This window comes from Bactrocera neohumeralis, chromosome 5 (assembly GCF_024586455.1).
Source record: "Bactrocera neohumeralis isolate Rockhampton chromosome 5, APGP_CSIRO_Bneo_wtdbg2-racon-allhic-juicebox.fasta_v2, whole genome shotgun sequence".
In the NCBI taxonomy this organism is placed as follows: Eukaryota; Metazoa; Arthropoda; class Insecta; order Diptera; family Tephritidae; genus Bactrocera; species Bactrocera neohumeralis.
The window spans coordinates 38,315,391-38,338,446 of NC_065922.1; the positions used below are offsets into that span (position 1 = coordinate 38,315,391).

At 34.7% G+C, this 23,056-nt stretch overlaps 2 protein-coding genes across 2 annotated transcripts in view; one reads left to right on the forward strand and one right to left on the reverse strand.

The window, feature by feature from the left end:
• Positions 1-2,762, reverse strand: part of LOC126760710 (transmembrane protein 132C) — a 43,750-nt gene extending 40,988 nt beyond the window's left edge. The window contains exon 1 of the mRNA XM_050476552.1: positions 2,362-2,762. Coding sequence (XP_050332509.1) covers positions 2,362-2,410 — 49 coding nt within the window. The 5' untranslated portion in view covers positions 2,411-2,762. The remainder of the gene's footprint in view (positions 1-2,361) is intronic.
• A 7,270-nt stretch (positions 2,763-10,032) lies between these two features.
• Positions 10,033-21,852, forward strand: LOC126760725 (uncharacterized). The gene is made up of 5 exons (XM_050476580.1): positions 10,033-10,258; positions 12,383-12,582; positions 16,894-17,068; positions 21,222-21,408; positions 21,588-21,852. The coding sequence occupies exons 1-5, from the start codon at positions 10,072-10,074 to the stop codon at positions 21,709-21,711; spliced, it is 873 nt and encodes a 290-aa protein (XP_050332537.1). The 5' UTR covers positions 10,033-10,071; the 3' UTR covers positions 21,712-21,852.
• The last annotated feature ends 1,204 nt before the right edge of the window (positions 21,853-23,056 follow it).

A 23,056-nucleotide genomic window follows, 5' to 3' on the forward strand; every position in this document is an offset into this window, starting at 1 on the left:
ACTATCGAAAAAGCAAACAAAAAAACATATTTTTTTTGAAAGTGTCACACTGGTTATAGCCCCTTAAATGCAAATATCTCGAAAGCTACAAGTTTGCGGCCGCTATAATTATATATTCTTAATCTGGAGCATCAGCGCTATCCAACCATACCCTTAAACCTGGCATGGTATACTAAAGTCGGCTCCGAATTAGTGAAGTGTTAGTGGATATAAAAGTTTAAAATATAAGTGTGAAATTCATTAAAACTTTGAATAGCTATTGTTTAAATATTTACAGTTTAATTACATGAATTTGAAGTGAAAAATGTGCATAAAGTGTTTTAAATGTAGTAAAATGTTATAATTTTGGGAATTTTTGAACTTTAAAGTCGAATATCTCGTAAACTAAGCGTCATATATTTTTAATCAGGAGGTTTTCCCCTTTCCAACGGCACCTTCAGATCGCGGCACCAAAGAAATCGGAATTGTGCCCTATTCTAAACCGCAGACACTTTTTCTGTCCGAATTGCAAAAATGTAATAATTTAATTTTCCGAAAAAAAATCGGACCATTCGGGAAATTAGTGATAGAGTTGGCTTCAGCATGTCTTCCATAGGGGAATTTCTAAAAAATTTCGATAAAACCAGGTCTCTTAGAAGAAACCTGGCTCTGGTGCAAAGAGGACAAGTTTTAGGGAAAATCGGGTTATAGAAAGTATCAGCTTGAGGGATCGCTTCAAAACTGCTGAGGACATTAAAGTGGGGTTATTTGAAGATGTCGATACGGAAGTAAGCGCAAGAACTGTTCGTCGAAGGATTCAAGAGGTTGGTTTGAACGCTAGTCGGGCCCACAAAAAACCACTTTTAACCTCAAAAGTGCGTCACAACCGTTTACGATGGGCAAAAGAACATCAAAATTGGACTCAACTTGATTGGCGAAATGTAATCTTCTCAGATGAGTCCAAATTTAACATTTTTATTTTGAAACTAAGTACTGTTTCTTTTTTGTTTCGCTTTTACTTTTAAATTTGGCGAAGCAATTAAGCAAGTGTTCAGTCAGTAATTATTAAATTTTTTCATTTCACTTTATTTTGTTTTTTTATTAAAAAAAAACATAATAAAATGTGTGCAAAACGATCAGGTATGTTATCAAATATTTCTAAATTTTTAATTAAGTATTCTCTGTAGATTTCGATGAACCTTCCACCAACCGCGGTGTACGTACAAGTGCATCGAATGTTCTCACCTTTGCAGAACTAAAAAAAAAATGTGGAACATCACTAGAGTTGTGGAAACATTTATCACAAGGGAGAAGTGCATTACATTTGCGGAAGAAGATGGCTTAATTTTAAGCAGTAAGTTGTGCCGTAAAATTAAAACGCCCATGATCCCAACTCTAGCGGGGAATAATATGATGGGCTCGTTTAAATGCCGTAAAGGTAATTGCCGTTCGCTGGCTGCTATATCGAGGGCCAAAGGTACCTGGTTCGAAAATGCGAAAATACCATTGCCTCAAATATTTTATCTCATGTTCGCATACGGTTCGCATTGGTGCCAAACAGAAGTGCGAAAAAATAGTTTTATAACAATTCTATCAATAGCTATATAAAATGCTTATTTTAAGCAAATATCTAAAATATTAATATAAAATAAATATGTAGAAATATTGTAGTGAAGTTTAAATGTATAAAAAGTGCATAATATGAAAGAAAAAGTTACTATAAATCGAGAAATTGCAAAATTAAATTTGCGAACTTTTCAACTATGAATGCAAATATCTCGAAAACTATAAGTTTGCGGCGACTATAATTACATATTTTCTTAATTTGGAGCATCAGCCCTATACAACCATATCGCTTTTAACCCTGAAATCGTGGGATGGTCTACTAAAGCCGGCCCTTTTCTTGATCTAGAGGACCTCCTCTATCCGAACATACCCATTTTAACCCCGAAATCAGGGGATGCTATTCTAAAATTTACCTTATAAAATTTTATAAGTGCCTCTAGAACGAACTATAAATCTTAAAATAAGCGTCCGGAGGGTGTGGCAATTATTACTATATGCTCTGTAAAAAGATATTACATTCAGATTAAAGGTAGATATAATAAAAAATCAAAATGTTGTAGCCGACCCTTGTCCATAGATTTTTGTTTAAATTGAAAGATATTATTATTTGCATTTTAAGTGTGTGTTGACTTAAGAACTTTAGGGAAATTCCGAATTCGGTATTAAAATTGTCCTGGGCTCATAAAAGGAGATCTCGAGATCAGAACATTTCGTGAGATTCCATTCTAAAACCCAACCGAGTTTTTTGAACATGTATGTATCCAAAATAAGAAAAAATTGAAGATTTCACCCACTTAGATTAATAAACAAACTTACTCGTATATGATGTCAATATAAATACCATCAAGGATATTTTCGAAACCATTTTGTAGTGTTCCTCCAATTAAACTCCAACCTAAGTAGTCTTCACATTGATGTTTCGGCAAATACTCAGAAAGGTTAACAATTACACATTTTTATAAGCAATTGTATTACACTTTATCGATTCATACAAAAGTATACACACATAATCACATTTTAATTATCAGACATTCGTAACTCCATGATAGTTTCATGATTCGCATATGAATTAAATACATTTTTCATTTTAAATAAACTTTTAACATCATTTTTAGTATCCTATATGCAATGAAGTATGAAAAAATCTACTTTAAAAGATTTTCATAAACTTATTTGACACCAAAAATATTCCAATTCAAGTATTCTTTGCGCTGATGAAGAGCAAAACTGATCAAATCGTAGATAATCGATAACTGCAGCTTAAATGAACAAAATTTGACGCCGGTGCAATTATATGTCGTAATACTAATGTTTTTAACTAAAATAAGTTTTTCGTTTATTCTTCTATAATATTTCTTATTATGGCATTTTTTTAACTGTTACTTAACGTTAAGACAGCAGTTTTGCGTATAAGAACTAGAAGTTTATATACACAGGAGTAATAATTTTTTTATCCCAAAAAATCGGCTGGGATTTAGAATAGCATCCCCGGATTTCGGGAATAAAAGGGATATCACTGGAAAGGTGACGTTCTCCAGATCACGAAAAGTTGCCGCTGACTTATAGTTTTCAAGATATTTGCATTTATAGTTGAAAAATTGATAACTTTTACATTGGTAATTTGTATATTGTGAATAACTTTTTCACTTATATTATGCTCTTTTCACTTACTAACACTTCACTATAACGTTTCTGTATATTAATTTTTTTAATATTTGTTGTAAATAAAGCTTTATTTTAATTATTGTATTTTAGTTACAATTCTCTGCATTTGCATAATAAGAAAAGGGTTGCCATGGTTATTTTTTTTGAAGCGCGGCGCGAACCTTGTTAGGTGTCGAACAGCTCAGAGAGGTCCGTCCCGAACCTGACAGAGCTTTTGGTATTGCTCAACGTCAGTTTACACAGCCGTATTAGTTTTGCAGGAATACCAAATTCAGACATCTGTCAAAAGCAGCTTTGAAATCGACTACGAGGTGGTGTGTGTGGATCTTCTTTTCATTGACCTAAAGCCACAATAATAAGGTTCAATCACTTTGCTGTCGATGGGCTTTAATCTTTCACACAATACGTTCGATAGAACCTTATATGCGATGATGGAGAAGCTAATTGCTTTTCGAACATCTTTATGGTCGGGCAATGGAACGTCTGCTCCATCGTCAGGAAGGGAAGTAAAGGAAGATGATTTCCCGCGGAAGCGACAAAAACGCAGGCTCACCATTATTGATTGCTCAAAGACAATAAACACTCTCTGTGACATTGTTCAAAGGGGCTTAAAATTGGCGAAGGAATGGTGTAACACGGTAGGGTTAAACATCAACCCAGCAAAAACCACCGTGATCCCATTCACTAGGCGGAGATCTCTTCCGGGCCTGAGGACCCTAACAATTGGAGGCGCAGAGGTGGAAATGTCTAGGGAGGTCAAATTCCTTGGCGTCACCCTAGACTCAACACTAAAATGGAGCAGGCATTTGGACTTAACGCTGTCCAAAGCAACAAGAGCACTTATGATTTGCAGACGCCTAGCCGGCAGATCATGGGGATGCAAGCCAAACATCATGAGATGGCTGTATACCATGATAGTAAGGCCCATCGTCACCTATGGAGCGGTTGCCTGGGCCACCAAAGCAGCACAGTCCTCTGTGATTCAGAGACTGTCAAAGCTGCAAAGACTTGCATGTGTCTGTGCTTCGGGGGCAATGCGTACATGCCCCACAGTGGCACTGGAGGTCTTATTAGAGCTCACACCGCTGCATAAGGTGATCAAGCTAGCAGCAAACCACACCATGCTGCTAATGTCAGCATAAGGCTGCGGGAGAGGGAAGATAATGTCCTCCAGACAGATGGACGCTCTAGCGGAGAGCACACCGCTGGCCCTCCTCCCAAGAGACGGCACAACAAGGAAAGTAAACTTCAAAAAGCATTTCAAAGTAACTCTAGGTCCGGCAAACTGCTGGGGCTTTGGGAGGTCATGTGATACAGGAGAGGGAACAATAGACCCTAGGTCGCGGTTCAGAACCTCAATAATCTTATCTTAATCTAATCTTAATCTTAAGACAATAAAAACTAAAACGCTCCCAAACGCAGCGAAAACCAAAGGGGGCACTATTAGACACAGCAGTCGTATCCATAAACCCCGAGAAGTACTGTTTAAACTTAGGGCCTTGATAAACCGAGGACCACAACGACCTTTCATAGCGTCTAGGGCATGAATAGTCTTCAACTGCTAACAAAACTAGCCAATTTTGAAATATTTGCGGAAGAGTGGTTCAAAACTCAAAAAAAAATCTGTCATATTACCATAATTTCACTCTAACAAATATGCTTTTAAACTATCATATAAATAGCAAGCATTGGCAGAAGGTTTCACACCTAAGGCTGGCAAATCCCGACTGCAACAAGCCCGTTTAAATAGATATTCTATTAGGCAGCGATCTCATACAACATATAATACTCAAGGGTGTTGAGAAAATTTTAAACACATTATTGTCATTCATCTCTTCTATATTACCATGATAACAAAAGTTGAGGTAATCTCAAACGAATATCTCCATCCAAATTTTGGGACTAAGAAGAACTTCCCCAACAACAATTTCCCAACACATTTAACAATCCTATACCTCCACAATACAGGTGTTTTAAGTATAAAAAAAACTTACTTAAAAAGGCGAGTAGACATATGACAGAGTCTCAGAAGAATACCTCTATTTAGACCACATGGAGGTGTCGGCCTATGTGAAGAAATCTCCAAACATAAAAACTACCCATTTATCTGCTTCATCATGCGGTTGTAAAACCTGACAAAAAAAATCAACTTAAGTAAGAGTTGTCTGTAATACTTCAAAATCCAAAATTCCTGGAAATTCCCTAAATGACATTTTTTTTACGGGACCCACGCTCCAACCAAATTTAAACAACAGCTTCGAAAGAGAAACTCCCCTTTTGATGACGACTATGGCAAACGAATTAAGGATAACGATTTCAGGGCATGCACCTAGAAAGTCCGGTCCCTTAATTTGGAAGGTGCCGATGCCCAGGTGGTTGATGTTCTCGTTAAAGTAAAGGCCGACATCACCGCCGTACAAGAAGCGCGATGGACGGGACATGGACTAAGACGAGTAGGTCCTTGTGGAATTTACTATAGTGGCCATACAAAGAAAAACAAATTCGGTGTGGGTTTCGTGGTGGGAGAGAGACTTCATCGCCGAATCCTGGCATTTACCCCGTTGGATGAACGTCAAATCACAATGTGCATCAAAGCGAAGTTCTTCAACACATCGCTGATTTGCGCCCAAGCCCCCACGGAAGTGAAGGACGATGTTACCAAAAACGTCTTCTATGAGCGCTTAGAGCGCACCTATGAGAGCTGCAAGGATGTCAAAATCGTGCTTGGCTTTAACGCCAGGGTGGGGAAAGAAGGTATCTTTGGCACAACAGACGGTAAATTAAGCATCCACGAGGAAACATCCCCAAATGGGTTGAGGCGCCGATGACCGAAATATGGTTATCTGTGGTACTAAGTAAATTCCAGCTTCGAAAAATTCACCAAGCTATCTGGCTGTCTCTGGATCGAAAAGCCACTAACCAGATCGATTATGATGTGACAGACAGAAGACACGTCTCCAACCTTACAATCGATGTATGGGATGGGATAGATACCGAGAGTTGAAGAGGGAAGCAAAACGCATTTGTAGAAAAAAAGACAAAGACCGAAATGCGTGAGTACGAAGAGCTGTCCGACAAGGGTAGTGCGCGAAAAATGTGGCGAGTAATAGAAGTTTTCAAGACCAGAAAATACTCTTGTAGAACCCCCAGAAGAGAGGTAGTGTCTAATGCCCAGATCATACCAAAGTTATGCAGGGAATTCTTCTTCATGAAGAAGTTCGAATAGCGATTACCCGTCATGAAGAACAACAAAGCGTCGGGGCCCGATGGATTCCGGCTACCTTTGACAGCACGAAAAGGAGCTGCCTCTATGTCGCTATGTCTGAATTTGGTATCCCCGTTGAGTACGATGTTGAGCAATACCAAAAGCTGCGACAAGGTCGTGAAGGACCTCTTCGAGCCGTTCGATACCAAACGAAGTATCAAACAAGGCGACTTTCAATCGTGCGATTTCTTCAATCCGCTGCTGGAGAAAATAATTCGAGCTGCAGAACTTAATCGACCAGGTACAATCTTGAGTCGACATTGTGAGTTTTCGAGAGAAAAGTTCTACGAAAGATTTATGGTCCTTTGCGCGTTGGCCACGACGAATATCGCATTCGATGGCACGATGAGCTGTATGAGATATACGACATTGACATAGTATGTTGATGATATTGATATCATTGTCCGCAAGGAATATCCAATTGGATGTTTATACAGTTATAAAGTAATAATGTTAAGTATAAATAGATAGTGTATATTTAGTGGTTACAACTTTTCGGTACTATATTTTACCAACATAAGTTTACATTATTAAACAAATAAACAAATTTATTAAATATGTATCTAAATATAAGTATTTGTGTTTATTTTATATTAAATTTTATTCACTTAAATTAGACTTTGAGTTAGTTTTTATGTAGTATTGAATCTTAAAGAAACATAATTTGTTAAAAATCATTTGAATTCCAGTACAAGATTTTCAATGTTGAAATATTTTATGATTCGAAGTAAGCAACCAATTCACGATCAACATGTTGTAAAGTATAAAAACCATAAATTTGTCAATCGGATGAGTTTGGTTTTGCAATGCAGTACGATTTTTGAAATAAAAAAGAGAATAATGTCTTTTTGATTAATTTTTTGTTTTTATTGACCTTCAAACTAATAAATATCTACATATAATGTCTTATATAAAGTATGCTTGAACATATGTATGTACATACAAATTTTTTTAAGTATATAAATAAAACGTGGTCATATATGGTATTTCCGTTCTACGCCAGAGTTTCAAGCCCACACAGATGCATATGGATGTATAAATGTATATATATACATATGTATGTCCATTAAGTCGAATGAACAAATTGTTACTGATGGTTGAAAAACTCTCCAACATTCCCAGTAGGATATATAAGTAGTATTTATGATATTGTGGACGCATAATTCTTAGGTCTTTAAGTATGAGCTTAAGACCTATGAAAGTAATAGCGTATTTTATTACATTACGAAAATTTATGCATAAAGTAATATATGTGCATACATATAAAAATCCAAATATAGCTTAAAATTTTTTATTACATTTACTAAAAAATTTGAGATAAGAATACTTTTTTTATAAATGTTGGAAAGGTCAAAACTTTCTAAGTGCAAAATATTGATATTTAAAGACCTTAAAGAACAAACTTTTTCTTTACTTAATCAACTAAGCATAAACATATTTCGGATGGATATTTAGGAAATGACTCACACGAAGGAAATAATTATAAGAAAATTCGTTGAAGTTAAGTAAATAATTGAAATCAAATTGAAATACTTCCAATGACTTAACGTTTTATCTAGGTTGGAGACTAATTTATATTTTAGGAAAAAATATATTTTCATTTAACAAGATGTTCGAAAATTTTTCCATATTGTTTATTTTTCTTAATTTACCCATTTGTGGGCGTCTTTCAATTTTGTTTTAGCTTAAATCTTTTTTATATAAATATATTTATTAGTTAGTTATGAAACTTTTTTTAATTTTCAAGTTTGTTAAGCTTTACTTGTATTTAACATAAAACTTTTAAGAAAATCTTTCTGCGAGGTTTTCCAAATTGTAATACGAAAAAAATTCTCTTGAAGTATGAAAAATTGTATTTAATAGTTTACATTTAAGATATGTTACATTCATGATATACAGACAAGACACAGGTTAGAGATAGATTTTTTATTAAGCGGAGACATAAGACGTATTACAAACTATGAAAGGATATGTTTGAGGCCGATGATTCAGATTAAATATAAAGAAAGTAATTATTCCATTAATTAAACCGTAAACCGCTCAATGCACTAGCTAGGTGAAGCTTATGTCTCCCAGATTTAAACTTGCCCTTTTGAACATTTTATTCGCAATGCTGCATCGTTTGTAGACTGAAGATGTTAAAGTAAACACATAATTATATATATGTATATACATCTACGTATATTTATAAATACGTATTTTTGTGACATTTACCCACACGCTGACTAACTGATGCATAACCTATGAGCAAAATTAAGAGAACCAAAACCATATTTGGAATAGAAGAAACACATTAAATGTGCGTATGCACTATATTTGTGCTTGTTTTTTAAAGTATTGTTTGTTGGGTGGATATAGATACATGTATTTAATTTTTATTTCGGGTCTTGAAGTGATTTTGCTTAAGGGGGTATTCTGGTCTAGAAATTTAAAAAAAATCGATTTTTTATTTATATTTTCAAAGTTTAACTATACAAAAAATGTGTGTACAAGAGGATTTTTCAAAATTCAAATTATTTTCGGAGATATAGGGCATTTTTCCGACCCGGCATCCAAACTGGTTCGGCTGGAACTAATCGAACAAAAGACTTTACGCGAAACTTTAAACGCGTTTTTCTCTAAACTGACTTTTTCGGAACGATACCCACGATTTCTCAGGTTCTACTGGACCGATTTACTTGAAATTTTTATAAAGTCTTCTTTATAGGCTTGTCTATGGTTGGAACTAGCCCCATCCCCAAATTTTTATTTTTATTATTTTTAAAAAATTCGAAATAGTCAGAAAAAGTGATCCAAAAAAACTTTTTTTTTAGGCAGTCGCCATTTTGTGAAAAAAAATTTTTCCCACTTTTCCGTAGTTCCGGCCATTGCGACATTATTCTAGATTAATAATCTTTTTTTTTTTGGTTTCAGATAACTAGGAGGGTTGAAATCATGGGTATGGTCACGTGGAAATTTTTAGAGACCCCCACTTCGTCAGCTCATAATTTTTGAAATTTTTTACTTTTTTTAGTTTTTAATTTTTTTCTGTACTCTTCTAAAATTAACAAATAACTAATAAAAAAATGGATAGTAAAAATATTAATTGCCTTTTTTTTACGACACTTTAAAAATTACCTGAAATTCATGCTTCTAGACCCGAATACCCCCTTAAGAATTGAGTTAAAATTATTTATGTACTTATATTTTGTATTATTATTAAAGTATTATAATACCTTCGTAAGAGATCTTTTCATTCGCACATGAAACTTTATTAGATAACATTTTATAAAAGTGTAATTAATTAATAAAATACTTAATTGATTATGACTCAGTTCGAAGACTCCTGTTTAATGTAAGTTATAATATTCTGCTTTATAGTTGAACATATTTTTATGATGATATACATTTTATTTGATCTTAATTTAATATTTTCAGGTTAATCAAGTCAATCCCGAAATTAATGGGATTGATGACACTATTATTATTTTGTGGTTTGTAAATGAGCGCCTTCTAGAAGAAGCAAACCTTTAATGTTGTATATAAAAGTAACATTCTTATATTTGTGTTCAGTTCATTCTATTGAAGACAGCTGCTTAGTTGCTAATTTTTGAATCATGTCATATATTGGAACAAACACTTCAGACGCTGAATGTGAAAGGGCGGATCAACCAAAAACCCGTCATTCGGATTTCATTTCAAAGTTAGCTGCAAACAAGTTATCCTTGGAATCTAAATGGACAAATAAAAAGGATGATGAATCTGGATCAGAATTGTCGTACACAGAAAACTTTTTGACGAGAGGTGAGATAATATTTCAAAGTATTTGTCTCAGTTTTAAGCTTTATAACTGCTAATAAAAAAAAGTGAATCACAAAATACAGACTCTGGAAAAATATTATAAAACAAGTAAGGAAGGGCTAAATTCGGGTGCAACCGAACATTTATACTCTTGCAACTTGCAAGAATTAAAGCCAGGGAAACACTTTAAGGTGTAAAACGAATCATAAAGAGTAAAGTCAGTTGGATGTTCGAAAATTCTGATATTAGTTATATAGGGCCTAAGCCAAGTTTTCGCTCAAATTTATCTATTTTAGGCACAAAAATACACTGTTATGAATAAAACACGCTCTCTTGTCTTGAACAGTTTTTATTGGATTTCAACAATTTTTAGTCATAAGGTGGCGCAAACTAAAGGCATTATCCGTGCAAAGTTTTATCCCGTTATATTAATTGCTTCTTGATTTTTGTACTGGAAACTGAACGAATCAAGTGGTTTTTAAAATTGTGATAAGAATATGGGAAGTAAGCGTGGTTTTTCTCCGATTTTGCCCATTTTCACAATCTGATATAAGAATGTAAAAATAATGCCCCTACTAAATTTTGTTGAAATCGATTGGTCGGTTCCTGAGATATGTGATCTCACCAAAAAGTGTGCGGTACTATGCCCATTGTCCAATTTTCACACCAGCTCCCAAAAAGCTCTCTCAGGCCATCCTGGTGGTAAAATTTAATGTCTCTGGCGTATTTAATTATTGATTTATCGCGCTTTAGTAGATTTTAACAGTACCGTTATATGGAGAATGGGCGGGGTTATCCTCCGATTTTATTCACTTTTACACTGTCGGTGGAAGTTCTTATAAGATTTTTACTCAGCAAACTTGGTTTTTGTAGCTTTAGTGGTTTAGGAGATATATACATTAAGCATATTAGAGGGCGTGGCCACTCCCACTTTTTCAAAAAATTTTGCCCACAGGTGCCCCTTGCTACTGCGATCTCCTGTGTCAAATTACAGCCATATATCTCAATTTAGTGCTTAGTTATAGCGCTTTACGTGTATTCGGTTAATGGGGATTTGTGGTCGTGGCAATGGTCTGATTCCGCCCATCTACGAACTCGAATTTTTTTTGTACTAATGAACCTACATACCAAGTTTCATTAAGATATCTTAATTTTTACTCAAGTTACAGCTTGCACGGACGGAAGGACAGACAGACGGTCAACCGGATTTCAACTTTTCTCGTCAACCTTTGGTAAAATTTGGGTTTTAACAATGTTTGCTTATCACAATTATGTTGACTATGTCTATTTAAATTTATGAAATAATATTAGGTTGAGTTGGCACGATTTTCTACTGTGTAAAACATTTTATGAAATTATTTGTTCTCCAGTTTGATCTAATAACTTTTTCCATCTTCGGGTAAGAGATAGATTCCACGCTCATAAATTTTTTGATCCATGCATACAATAAAACTGGTTTAAGTGGGTTTGACGTCCTGGTTTGAGGTAAAGACTTTTGGGCTATTTAGAGCGAGTTTTCCTTGTTAGAATTCGGACACAGTTCTTTATATTCTTCCTGTATTTATTTTGCAATTACTATTGATGTGGCTGCTGATATATTTTGTATACTTCAACCAGTTAGTCTTATGAGGCGTTAGAAAACTTTTGGCTCAAATATCATGGGCTGTTCGTATAAATTTATTAGTACAGATGAATGATCAGATGATAAGTCTGTACATGTATCAGCTGTCATAAGCGATCTATCTATATTTTTGAATACATCAAAATCTATTAAGTCTGGTATTGTCGACTTACCAGGAGATATTATATCCAGGTTATTATGCTAATTCATAATGTAGTATAGCTGTCGGATTAATAAGACGTGAGCCCCAGTACGTGTGTTTTGCGTTGTAATCTCCACCTGCTAGAAATCTTTGACTTAGCGTTCCAAAAAAGTCTTTAAATTCGCTCTCTGTAATTTTAAAACGAAGTGGACGGTATATAGCCGTAAGGTTTAAGTCACAATCCCGATCAGGTATTTCCAGCCTTGTTTCTTGCAAATTGTCAGAGTATAAAATGTTCGATTACATTCAAATTTAGCCCTTCCTTACTTGTTAAAAATTCTATTAGTAATACAAAATTTTTAAGGTGCATTTTTGCTGACGCCTCTACATGAATTATCAATGGAACGAGCTGCAGTTATATGCGAGAAAATGAATTTCAAGGGTTGTTTCAGCCTAACGAAAACTGCTACGGGAATTCTTTTCAAGTTTTCACACCCAGACGATTATCAAGCCGTTTACAAGAAAGGATTCCACAAAATAACAGGAGCGAGATTTTATCGAAAGGTAAGCTCTTATTCAAAACAAATATTAGTGATAAATACCTTTCCAGCGGTACATTAACTTTACCAGTCGTTAAATTTTTTCTCCAGTGATTTCTTAACTAGCTAAATTTTTTTTAATTTTTGTGCACAATATTTTTTAATAGGTAATGTTATTTTGAAAATATTGGTCTTTCCAATTTTTCTGAAATCCGCAGACACGGCCTTATTCACACGCGCTTAAAACAAAACCAAGAGTCTGATTCGGCTGAAATGTTGACAGTTGTCGTTAGAATATTCAATACAAGTATGGTAAATATATTTTGCGATAATGTGAGCTAAGTCATTATGGGCACACCATTGCATTATCTACATATATCGATTCATTCAGTTCGTAAAGTTATATTGCTTTAAGTTTTCCTTTTTTAAGTGTTTTAGCTTTACAAAAGCAAATTAACTAATATGAACCGATACAAATTGATATGCAAACATTATTTTTAGAACTTATTGTGTTGTTAATTTTTTTTATGAAAAAAAGGCAAATGGATTACATGCAATATGCTTATTGGCACATAGCATATGCTCAATTTCGCTTAAGTAATTACTTAAAACGCAATAACTTTACTTCCAATCAGTGAAATGTCATGAAATTCTCACTGGGCAATCGATAAAGATAGCAGATTCTAACGCACCAGTCGACATATAGATGACTCCACCAGGGGGTGTCCTGATTACTTTGGAACGCACCTTGTATATATTGGACTAGAAAATTTTATTTGCTACAAAGCTCAAAATCGCTATCATTAATACTTCTCGAGATATTCGACTTTTTACTTGTAAGTCATGCAGCCTTACTTAAAAAGCTGATGATAGCGATTTTGCGCTTTGTAGCAAATAAAATTTCCAACAAGTTTGTCATATACATTTTTTCTTTTGCTCTTGTCATTGACGACCTGACGTTAGGTTTGTAGAATGTTCAATTCTGAGGAATACATGTGTAAAGTCAAAGCGATGCCATAAAATTCCTCTGAGCTATAGAAATTTGAAGATAAAAAATCACGATTATCGTGTTTTTTCCAATGGAAACTTAATATTAATATTAGGGGCTCAAATTTTCAAGGAATTCTTTTTAGGTTATTTCCAAGGAAATTTCAGTAGGAGATTGAAAAAATAGTTAAAAAAACACGCTTATCATATATCGGTCAATATGCAAGATATAAAAAGTGTGGGTCATATCTTGGATTAAATATTGAGTAAGAAAAGGTTGTCGACCCTGGTATCTGGATTGCTTACGCCAACTACCGTCAGGCAACTCTATAGCAGTATTTAACGCTGTTTCAGCGCAATCCAAAAGAGTTTAAGTATTGTTTCGTGAACGTCAACAAAAAATGAACCAACTGGTATTGTTCCAAAGGATGTGAACACTGGAAAAGGCGCCGATAAAAGTGATAACTTCAGTAAAAATTTAGATATTGCATAAGAACTTTGCACACGTGTCCTCTGGTAAAATGTAGACATTGAGATAAAAAATTGAATTGTAATTTGGAGGACAAGATCGAAGTAGGAAGAGACGCATGCAGCCTAAATTTTTTGATGGTCGTGGAACTGCTACCTAAATGGTTTAATGTACCTACATATCTTTCGAACCGCGCCTCTCCATACACAAGTGAAATTGAGTAAAACCACTTCCATTCCCCACATAACGGTTATTATGAAAACTACTAAACTAGCGATAACACACTGAAAAAATGCTCCACAAGCTTGAAATTTCACAAGGACGATTGTAAGGAAGGTCCTAATAGGACTAGTAGCAAAAATTGGATGAAGGGATCGGCAGCGCCCGCCTTTAGGTTAAATTATATTTCTCAGGAACTACTTGACCACTTTCAACCAAATTTGGTATGTGAGATTATCCAGACATATCTATTAGACAATATAAAAATGGGCGAACCGAATACTCGTACCTATGTACATCCCATATAATAAACATTTAAATTTCATCTGATTTTTTCACTTTACATTATACTACTCAAACATCAATGGAGTTATTATAATAAAACTTTACACAAAAAAGTGTCCTCAAGGTGTTGCATCTTACATAAAAATGGTCGAATCAAACTATAATTTGTTCCTTAATGCCTTAATGCCCCAATATCTTAACCCTAATATAAATATTTTTGAACGTCTATTTCGCTGTATACCGCGTATATCAGTTCATATGAAGAAAACTTAATGATATTCAGAAAGAATCCCTTATAACAGAGGATCCACTTGCCTAAAATGGACAATGGCGGCATTTTATCTTGTCCCATATATCTATTATACTAATTTTCAAACTTATGTACATTTGACTTTGTACTTTATATAGATACATACATACTCGTATTACTCAAACTATGTGGCTTCTTAATGAAATTTAGAGAGCCCCTATATTAGTGAAGATATGTCGTAATACCAAAACCATGAAGTTATACAAGTATTTCAAACTTCCGGCTGGCTTTATACCATCATATATTTGTAAAGTATTGAATATACTATAATTTAATGTCGAAATGTGCGATAGCAACTCATGGTAAGCTTCCATATGCCACTTCCCATCCCCAGGATGACGAGAAAAGTTTAAATTCCGGTGACTGTCTATTTGTCCGTCCGTCCTTGAGTAAAAATTGAGATATTTTGATGAAACTTGGTATGCGACTTCCTGAGTACAAAAAAATTACGAGTTCGTAGGTGGTTAGCAAATAACCCTGGTCAAATATTATAAGATTGGATGATAACGCCGCTAGCTTCCAATATAACGGCATAAATCAATAACTAAATACGCCAGAGACGTTAAAATTACCTCCGGGATAGTATGATAAGGCTTTATGGGATAATAACTCTCTGTATCAAAAATGGTTTGAATCGGCTCAATACTTCCCAGAGCCCCCAATTACCAACTATAAAGATTTTCGAACTACCAGGTGACTTGATGCTGCATAAGTCGGTCAATATTTGAGTTATCTCAATGAAAATTACAAAGCGTGTTTTACTCATAACAGTGTATCTTTGTGCCTAAAATAAATAAAATTGGGCGAAAACTTTACTCACACCCCACATAACTAATGATTGGTGATTGTTTGTAAGGTACCTTAAGGTGTTAGGGGTAGTCAGAGGCACGAAAAAATGAGAGTTTCCAGTATTTTTTTTGCTATTAAATCACGTTATTTTACAAAAGTAGTATTGTGGCATTATTATAGGTTGTGTTGACTTAAAGTCACGAAAATTTCAAAAAAAAATTAATTTACAAAGTTATAGTTGTTTGTGTTGACCCTGTTCCAAAAAAAGGTACTTGCGGTGACAAGCATAAGTCCTTGGAGATTCATCTAAAATCAATCGGACAAAAAAAATTAGTTTTATAAATAGATAATCCCGGACCTGATCGAAGGATTTTATTTTTTTTCAAAATTAACAAAATGACGGGCTCAGGAAATTTTTTTTTTAATTTTTTCGAAAAAATCAGCAGTTAGTTGGTCTTAAAAAATCGAAATTTTCGAAAAAATAAAAATCCTTCGATCAGGCCCGAGTTTATTATGTATTATAAAAGCTGTAGAAATTTCATTAAAATCTACTGAACGGTTTTCGAGTTACACTTGTCACCGGTTCAAAAAACATAGTTTTGAGAAAAACGCGTTTAAAGTTTCACACTAGCGCTTTGAAGTGCCCGAGCTCTCTTTGTTATTTGTGGAATAACTCAAAAACTAATTATCGGATCAACGGGAAATTTTCAGGGAATATTTTTAAGATATTACACTTAACGAAAATACAAAAAAAAAAAAAATTTTCAAAATTCTAACTACCCCTAACTCCTTAATGAAACACAGGGAATATTTTTTTAGTATGTCACATGATAATAGTTAATAGATTAAATCGGGACGATACTACTCTAACTCCCTTATAATACATATGTATAATAGTTTTCGTTTTTCTAGTAAACCTTTTGCCGAATATGTCGGTCAGTGTGTGAGTTATATAGTTTAAGTATATACATATATATGTGATTCGATTCTGATCCTCTGTTTAACATTTTACACCTTTAGGTATTTCCCCGGTTTTGATTTCTGCAAGTTGCAAGAGTAATATAAAGTTTACTTGTTTAATACTTGTATAAAGTTTTGCAAGGGTATGAGATATACGGTTACACCCGAACTTAGCCATTTCTTACTTATTTATTTTTCTTTTGTAAGAAAGGTGTTAATATTTAATAATTTTCATATTCCTGTTTCATAAATATGTATTTCAATTTCAAAATAATTCACAAGAAACTAATTACCATTGAATGAATATATCTTTACAGATAGCGATTCCCTGTCGACCGAAAAAAACATTCACTCTCTTTGTTATGGATGTGCCTGAAGATTTACCCGTCGAAGACATTAGGCATGCATTATACAAGTTCGATTCTGTAGTTGAAGTAGTACGTCTTCATTACCAAACTCAACAATTAATGTCAAACGAAAAAATTCAAGAAGGTAATTATCGAAATAACATACTGATAAACTTACGTAGTTAGTAGTTGTTCACTAGGTCTGATTACCATTAAAGCTAAAGTGGAGTGCGGCCTATTTTTATACTGTCCCAACATTTTGTACTGAGTAAAATAGTTTTGTTTACCAATTGGCTGTTTCCAACTCGACGAGTTGAATACCGGCTTTTTATGTGCCCGTCCGTCCACTCGTGAAAGCGATAACTTGATACAGTATACTACTATACTGTATCTGCCAGAATACCAAAATGAGAGTCCTGACTAACAGAGTCACTAAATTACGATTGTGACAATTAGAGACATGAGACAATCGTGACAAGCAGAACACCGATATAAGTCTTGCTCCATTTACTAGTCGTTTAAAACTTATAAATCTACCTACACTTACTAGACGTAGGGAAAGGCTTGGCATTATATTCTTAGTAAAAATCCTGAAAGGAACAGTTAGCAGTTGTTTTCCTCACTTAGGTGATCTTTTATTTAGGAATGCATGTATGTATTTAAGTATGTCGTGTATGGCGAAAAGATTTCATACCGATCGAAAATATAACCATCCAAATAGTGGGCGCTCTTTATTTGGGTTAATGTACATATCTTCTAAACTACTTAAGCTAAAATAACCAAATTCGCTCACACCGAACCCCTTTAGCAACCCTATCGACACTGCAAATATAGATAAAATCGGAAGATAACTCTGTCCACTCGCCAAATACCACATATTTCTGCCAATATGTGAGTTATCTCAATAAAACTGAGGGAACGTGTTTTACTCAGAACAGTGTGTTTTTGCGAAAACTTAACCTAGGCCCCATACAGGGTTTGTCCGGAAAGTAAAAGGACTGATTGATTGATGAGCGTGCGCGCATCAACTGGATTCGCTAGAGGGTGTTCCTAGCTAACGAACAAGCGGCTGGTCAGTTGTCTCCGAGCACCTGGAGAGTTAGGGCAAATATTTTCGTGGGACATGTTTCTGTAAGTGGTGCAAGCCGAAAATGCAGCGTTCGTTAGAGCAGAGGTACGCGATTAAATTCTGTGTGAAACTCCGTAAATCTGCGACAGAGACGTTTGATATGATCAAACTGGCTTACTCAGATGCTGGGAAAAGAGCGCTGATAAAGACCGTGCTGGAAGACCTGCGACTTCGACAGACGACAATGTGACTCATGTGCGTAAAGTTTTGAACTCAGACCGTCGACTAAGTATTTGTTTAATTGCGCAGATGTTAAATTTATCAAAATCTGTGGTTCATGGCGTTGTGACGGAGCACTTGAACATGCGCAAGGTGTGCGCGAAGATGGTCCCAAAAGTGCTGATTGAAATTGCACAACGACAACGCCCCGCTCGCAACGCCTTTCTTGTGAACAGCTATCTAACCAAAGCCGGCGTCCCAACGCTTCCGCAGCCGCCCTACAGCCCAGATGTGAATTTTTTTTAAATCGACTTAGTCCTTTTACTTTCCGTATAATTAACATAAGGATTTTCGAATATCATTGGTGATTGTATGTGACGTACTTAATGAAACCCAGGAACATTTTTTTAGTGTGTGGCAGGTAATATATTCTTCCTCTTTACTGGCGATTATAGTCGAGTTAACAACAGCGCGTCAGTCGTTTCTTCTTTTCGCTACGTGGCACCAATTGGATATTCCAAGCGAAGCCAGGTTCTTCTCCACTTGGTCCTTCCAACGGAGTGGAGGTCTTCCTCTTCCTCTGCTTCCTCCGTCGGGTACTGCGTCGAATACTTTCAGAGCTGGAGTCCATTCGGACAACATGACCTAGCCAGCGTAGCCGCTGTCTTTTAATTCGCTTCATCAATTGTTGTCATCGTCCAAGCCTCTGCACCATATAGCAGGACGGGAATATGAGTGACTTATAGAGTTTGGTTTTTGTTCGTCGAGAGAGGAGTTTGCTTCTCAATTGCCTACTCAGTCCAAAGTAGCAGCTGTTGGCAAGAGTTAACCTGCGTTGAATTTCCAGGCTGACATTCTTGGTGGTTTTTACGCTGGTCCCAAGATAGACGAAATTATCTACGACTCCAAAGTTATGACTGTCATCAGTGACGTGAGTGCCAAGTCGCGAGTGCAACGACTGTTTGTTTGATGACAGGAGATATTTCGTCTTGCCCTCGCTCACTTGTCCAGTCTTGAGAGAGCAGAACTAACGACGCGGCGCGCCACATCTGATTTTGGACTTTAATTAAGTCCTGAATAATATTTTGCATGGTGGACATAAATTGTGTCATACACTGCATCAAATTAAGTATCATAGCTTTTACACCCCATCCATATTCGAGTTTGAGGACATTTTGTCGGAATTTGTTTTTAATGCATCTGCAGTTTTTGTCGCAGTTTCTTGTGCTAGAGGCACCATATTAGCCATCTGCGCGCGTTTACCAGTAGTTTAGCTATAAGTTCTTTGTAAACAGGGCAACCTCGATTGCTAAGCAGTTAAATCTTTCTTTTGTCGATTGCATTTAGAGGAGTGATGTAACTCACGATAAACTAAGCACACAGTACGAAGCGTACATAAATATTTTGAGTGGCCGAATTCTTGGCAACTTATGCATTGCAGTGGTACATTTCTTTTATGTGGCTCTTCGACAGAAATTCTGTGGTGTAGCAAAAATTTCAATTTATAAATGGGGTGTACTTCATTTTTTTCAATTGAATCGAGTTTGGTAGTACCATGGTTGCTGACCTTTGTTTTTATTTATAACATTAATAACGGATTTTACACCAAAACCCTGGTTTTCTAAGGCTTCTTTTACTTCTTCCGAACCTACTGCAGCTCCAATGTCCTTCAAGACAACTGCTAGACCCTTCGAGCTTTTTAACTGATCATTGTTATCCGACAGAAGTGTTACAACTTGGCAAAATTTTCCTCTATTTGCCTTGCTTTAAGGGTACAATGTGGAAGTTGTTAGTGCCTATTATATACGCTAAGCTTTTTATTAATTCATTAGAGCTCCGTTGGCGTAGATAGATTGGTGGGGACTTGGCAGTTCCTAGCTGTTTGACTAGCATTATTCGAGTAGTGCAAAGAGAATAAGCGTTGCTTGTATTCTTGATGGGGCTCGACTTTCGTTTAATGGTTCGTTTAATGGTGACTGGTGCTTTTCTTCGAGTTACATATGAAGTTGGAGGAAACAACCGTAAAGTATGCGTTGAGCGCTTAGCACTAGTTTTATTTGTTTAGCACAGTTATTTATTTATTTTTATTTTATCTTTATGCGCCCTTTCGCCAGAAACTTTTTCCACAAAAGGGCCACTGAAGTGCCACAAAAGATTTTACTTCGTAATTATTTTGGAGATTTTACTTCATAACTAGCTGGTAACTCTAGTTTGCTAAAGGAAGTAGCAAAAAGGATACTTTATTCCATGTGTCAAGCAAAAGTCAGAGTTGTAAATCGCTGCTTCTGCACTCTAACGTACCTGTGCCGAGGAAGTGTTATTATTATGGTTATTATCTCATGATACTTAAATACATAAAATGGTTAAAAACAAGTAATGTAAAAAGTCAATGCAATCCGTACAAACTTTCCCCTATCCCCCATTCAAATTTTAAACTCTTTGTATTAGGGAAAATACGTGATATAATATTTTAATAAAATTGTGTGGACAGGTTTTCTCAAATACAATGCGGCTTAAAGCGGAATTTGGATAAAATCGGTCTACACCTCGGTCTTGGCCACATATCCCTAATATAATGATTTCCGATTCTCTGATTGACTTTTCCTAGTATACCCACTTTGTTAAATGTAGCCCCTTTGGATTATCAGGTTTCCCTAAGTTTGTCTATGGCTTATAATAGAAATGAATAAGATAACAAAACTGATTTAATCCATTGACAGTTACGTCGCGTAAAGAATAATGAATTCTAACGGATTTTATTACACAGAGTGAAATTAAAATTTATTGTGAGAATATTAACTATTACGAATTCCTCTTATTAATTAATGAGTGAAGGTTATATACGAGAATTAAAAGTCATTGAATGAAAATTTTCAGAACATTTTTAAGTGAATGACTGTATACTTTCTTATGAGTTTTGAGGTTTTTGAAATATATAGAGCTTATGAAGTTTGACATTCGGACTTAACTAAAAATTTCGCTTAACTTATTCTCTCATGAATTCTTACAGTTAGAACTGAAGTTGCTGAGAAAACAGACCGCCGAGAATCAACTACGTCGGTAATTCGAATAACATTAGCTTCAATGGATGAATATAATATATTACTGCAAAATGGACTAAACTTTTACGATGCGACCTTTTTTCCAACAGAAGCAAATCTTCAAATGAAGGATGTAAAAATTGACTATAAAAGACGGTATATAAAATTCATTTAAAAAAGACTGTCGTATAAATAAAATATCTGTTTAAAGTGTTCACCTGTTTTCATTATACGAAATTATGATTTTATTTCTTGACAATCTTTTGTTAAACGAGTTTCTTATTATAGAATAACATGAGACATTTTTAAAATGCATATGTATCTAATTATTTTAGAATTTTCGATGGAAATAAGAGTAGTCGAGTGCGTGAATTGCTTCCTGTTTTCGATGCCACTGGATTTTGTAAATTGCCACCACCATCAAGTAAACTTATTAAACCAACAAGAAGTATAAAATAATATATTCCAATAAAAACACTACACTACTATGATTTACGAAATGGATTTTGCACATGATATTAATTCTTAAAACCTCTTTTAATTCTTTTTACATCCCTAATCAAATAATAAATTTAAAAAAATATATGCAAAATTCATTAACTTTAATTTTTTTATTAATAGTAAGTATGCATCTAATATATGTATATTAGTTAAAAAATGTTTAGGCTGTTAATACAAATATACATATGTACATGCGGCAACACCGTTAATAAACAATTCATTAATCACCGTGTATTTAATAAGTAATTAAATTAAGAACTAAATATATTTATAAATTTATAACTAAGGATTCAATTATTTTACTTTCTAATATATCTTATGAGCTTCACCAGTTTTAATGTGAAGTACAACTTATTCCAGTGCAGGCAAGGTTCTACTTTACCTTTACTTATAACATTTCTAACCATTGCTGAACCAACTTATTTTTATACTCTCGCAACGTATTGCTGCAAAAAATACAAAATCGGACTTTAACTTTTCAAATGTCACAGGGTTTTCAAACTTCTGGCTGACTTTATAACCCATCTGTCGGCCAATACACAAGAACCGTAATGAAATTCACGAAAATACGTCACCAATAAAAATGGAACCCCTTGCTTAAAATGAATGAAATCAGCCCTATGCTTCCCCTTGTCTCCATATATCTAATACAAAAGTTTTTAAACATCCGCTTGATTTTATACCATATAATGTACATATACATATATATAATATACCGTTCCACTAGACGACTGAACGTAATTCACAGAGCTGCAGAGCAGATTGTGACACGAAAATTCATTCAAATAGGGGAACAAATCGGAAATATATAGCTGCGAAGCAACCATATAGTGTTAGAAAGGTGTGTAAGCTTCATTTAACTAAAAAAAATTAGATTCCAAGAAGTTGAAAAAAAGTTACAGCTGTTCAAAAATGAGTGATCATAATGGAGAAATTCGCTATATTTTGAAAATTCTGTATAAAAAAGGGAAGAATAAAAAATAAATTAAAATTTGATTAAAAATACAAAAAGACTTTTTTTTTACAAAATTACAAAACTACTTTGAGAGTATCGACTAGTTTTCAAAATCGCTTGGTTTGAGGAGTTTGACTCGTCTTGGTGGTCCATCTATAAAAATTAACATGGCTACTTCTTCATTACAATGGTTTAGCAACCCTCTTCAAATGCTTCAGAAAGATCATGGAATGTTATGAAAGTAAATATGACTATATTAAATATACACCAACTGGACTCTGAAATTTTTCGCTTTACAACAAGTACAGGATTTGTCCGGAAAGTAATAGGACTGATTTCCTTCTGCCT

What these genes read in the sequence shown, in the direction of transcription:
- LOC126760725 (XM_050476580.1), top strand. Translation starts at nt 10,072, where the DNA reads ATGTCATATATTGGAACAAACACTTCAGACGCTGAATGTGAAAGGGCG. An exon ending in AGAAAACTTTTTGACGAGAG is followed by an intron (nt 10,259 to 12,382) that starts GTGAGATAATAT and finishes AAAATTTTTAAG; the next exon opens with GTGCATTTTTGCTGACGCCT. An exon ending in AAAATTGACTATAAAAGACG is followed by an intron (nt 21,409 to 21,587) that starts GTATATAAAATT and finishes TAATTATTTTAG; the next exon opens with AATTTTCGATGGAAATAAGA.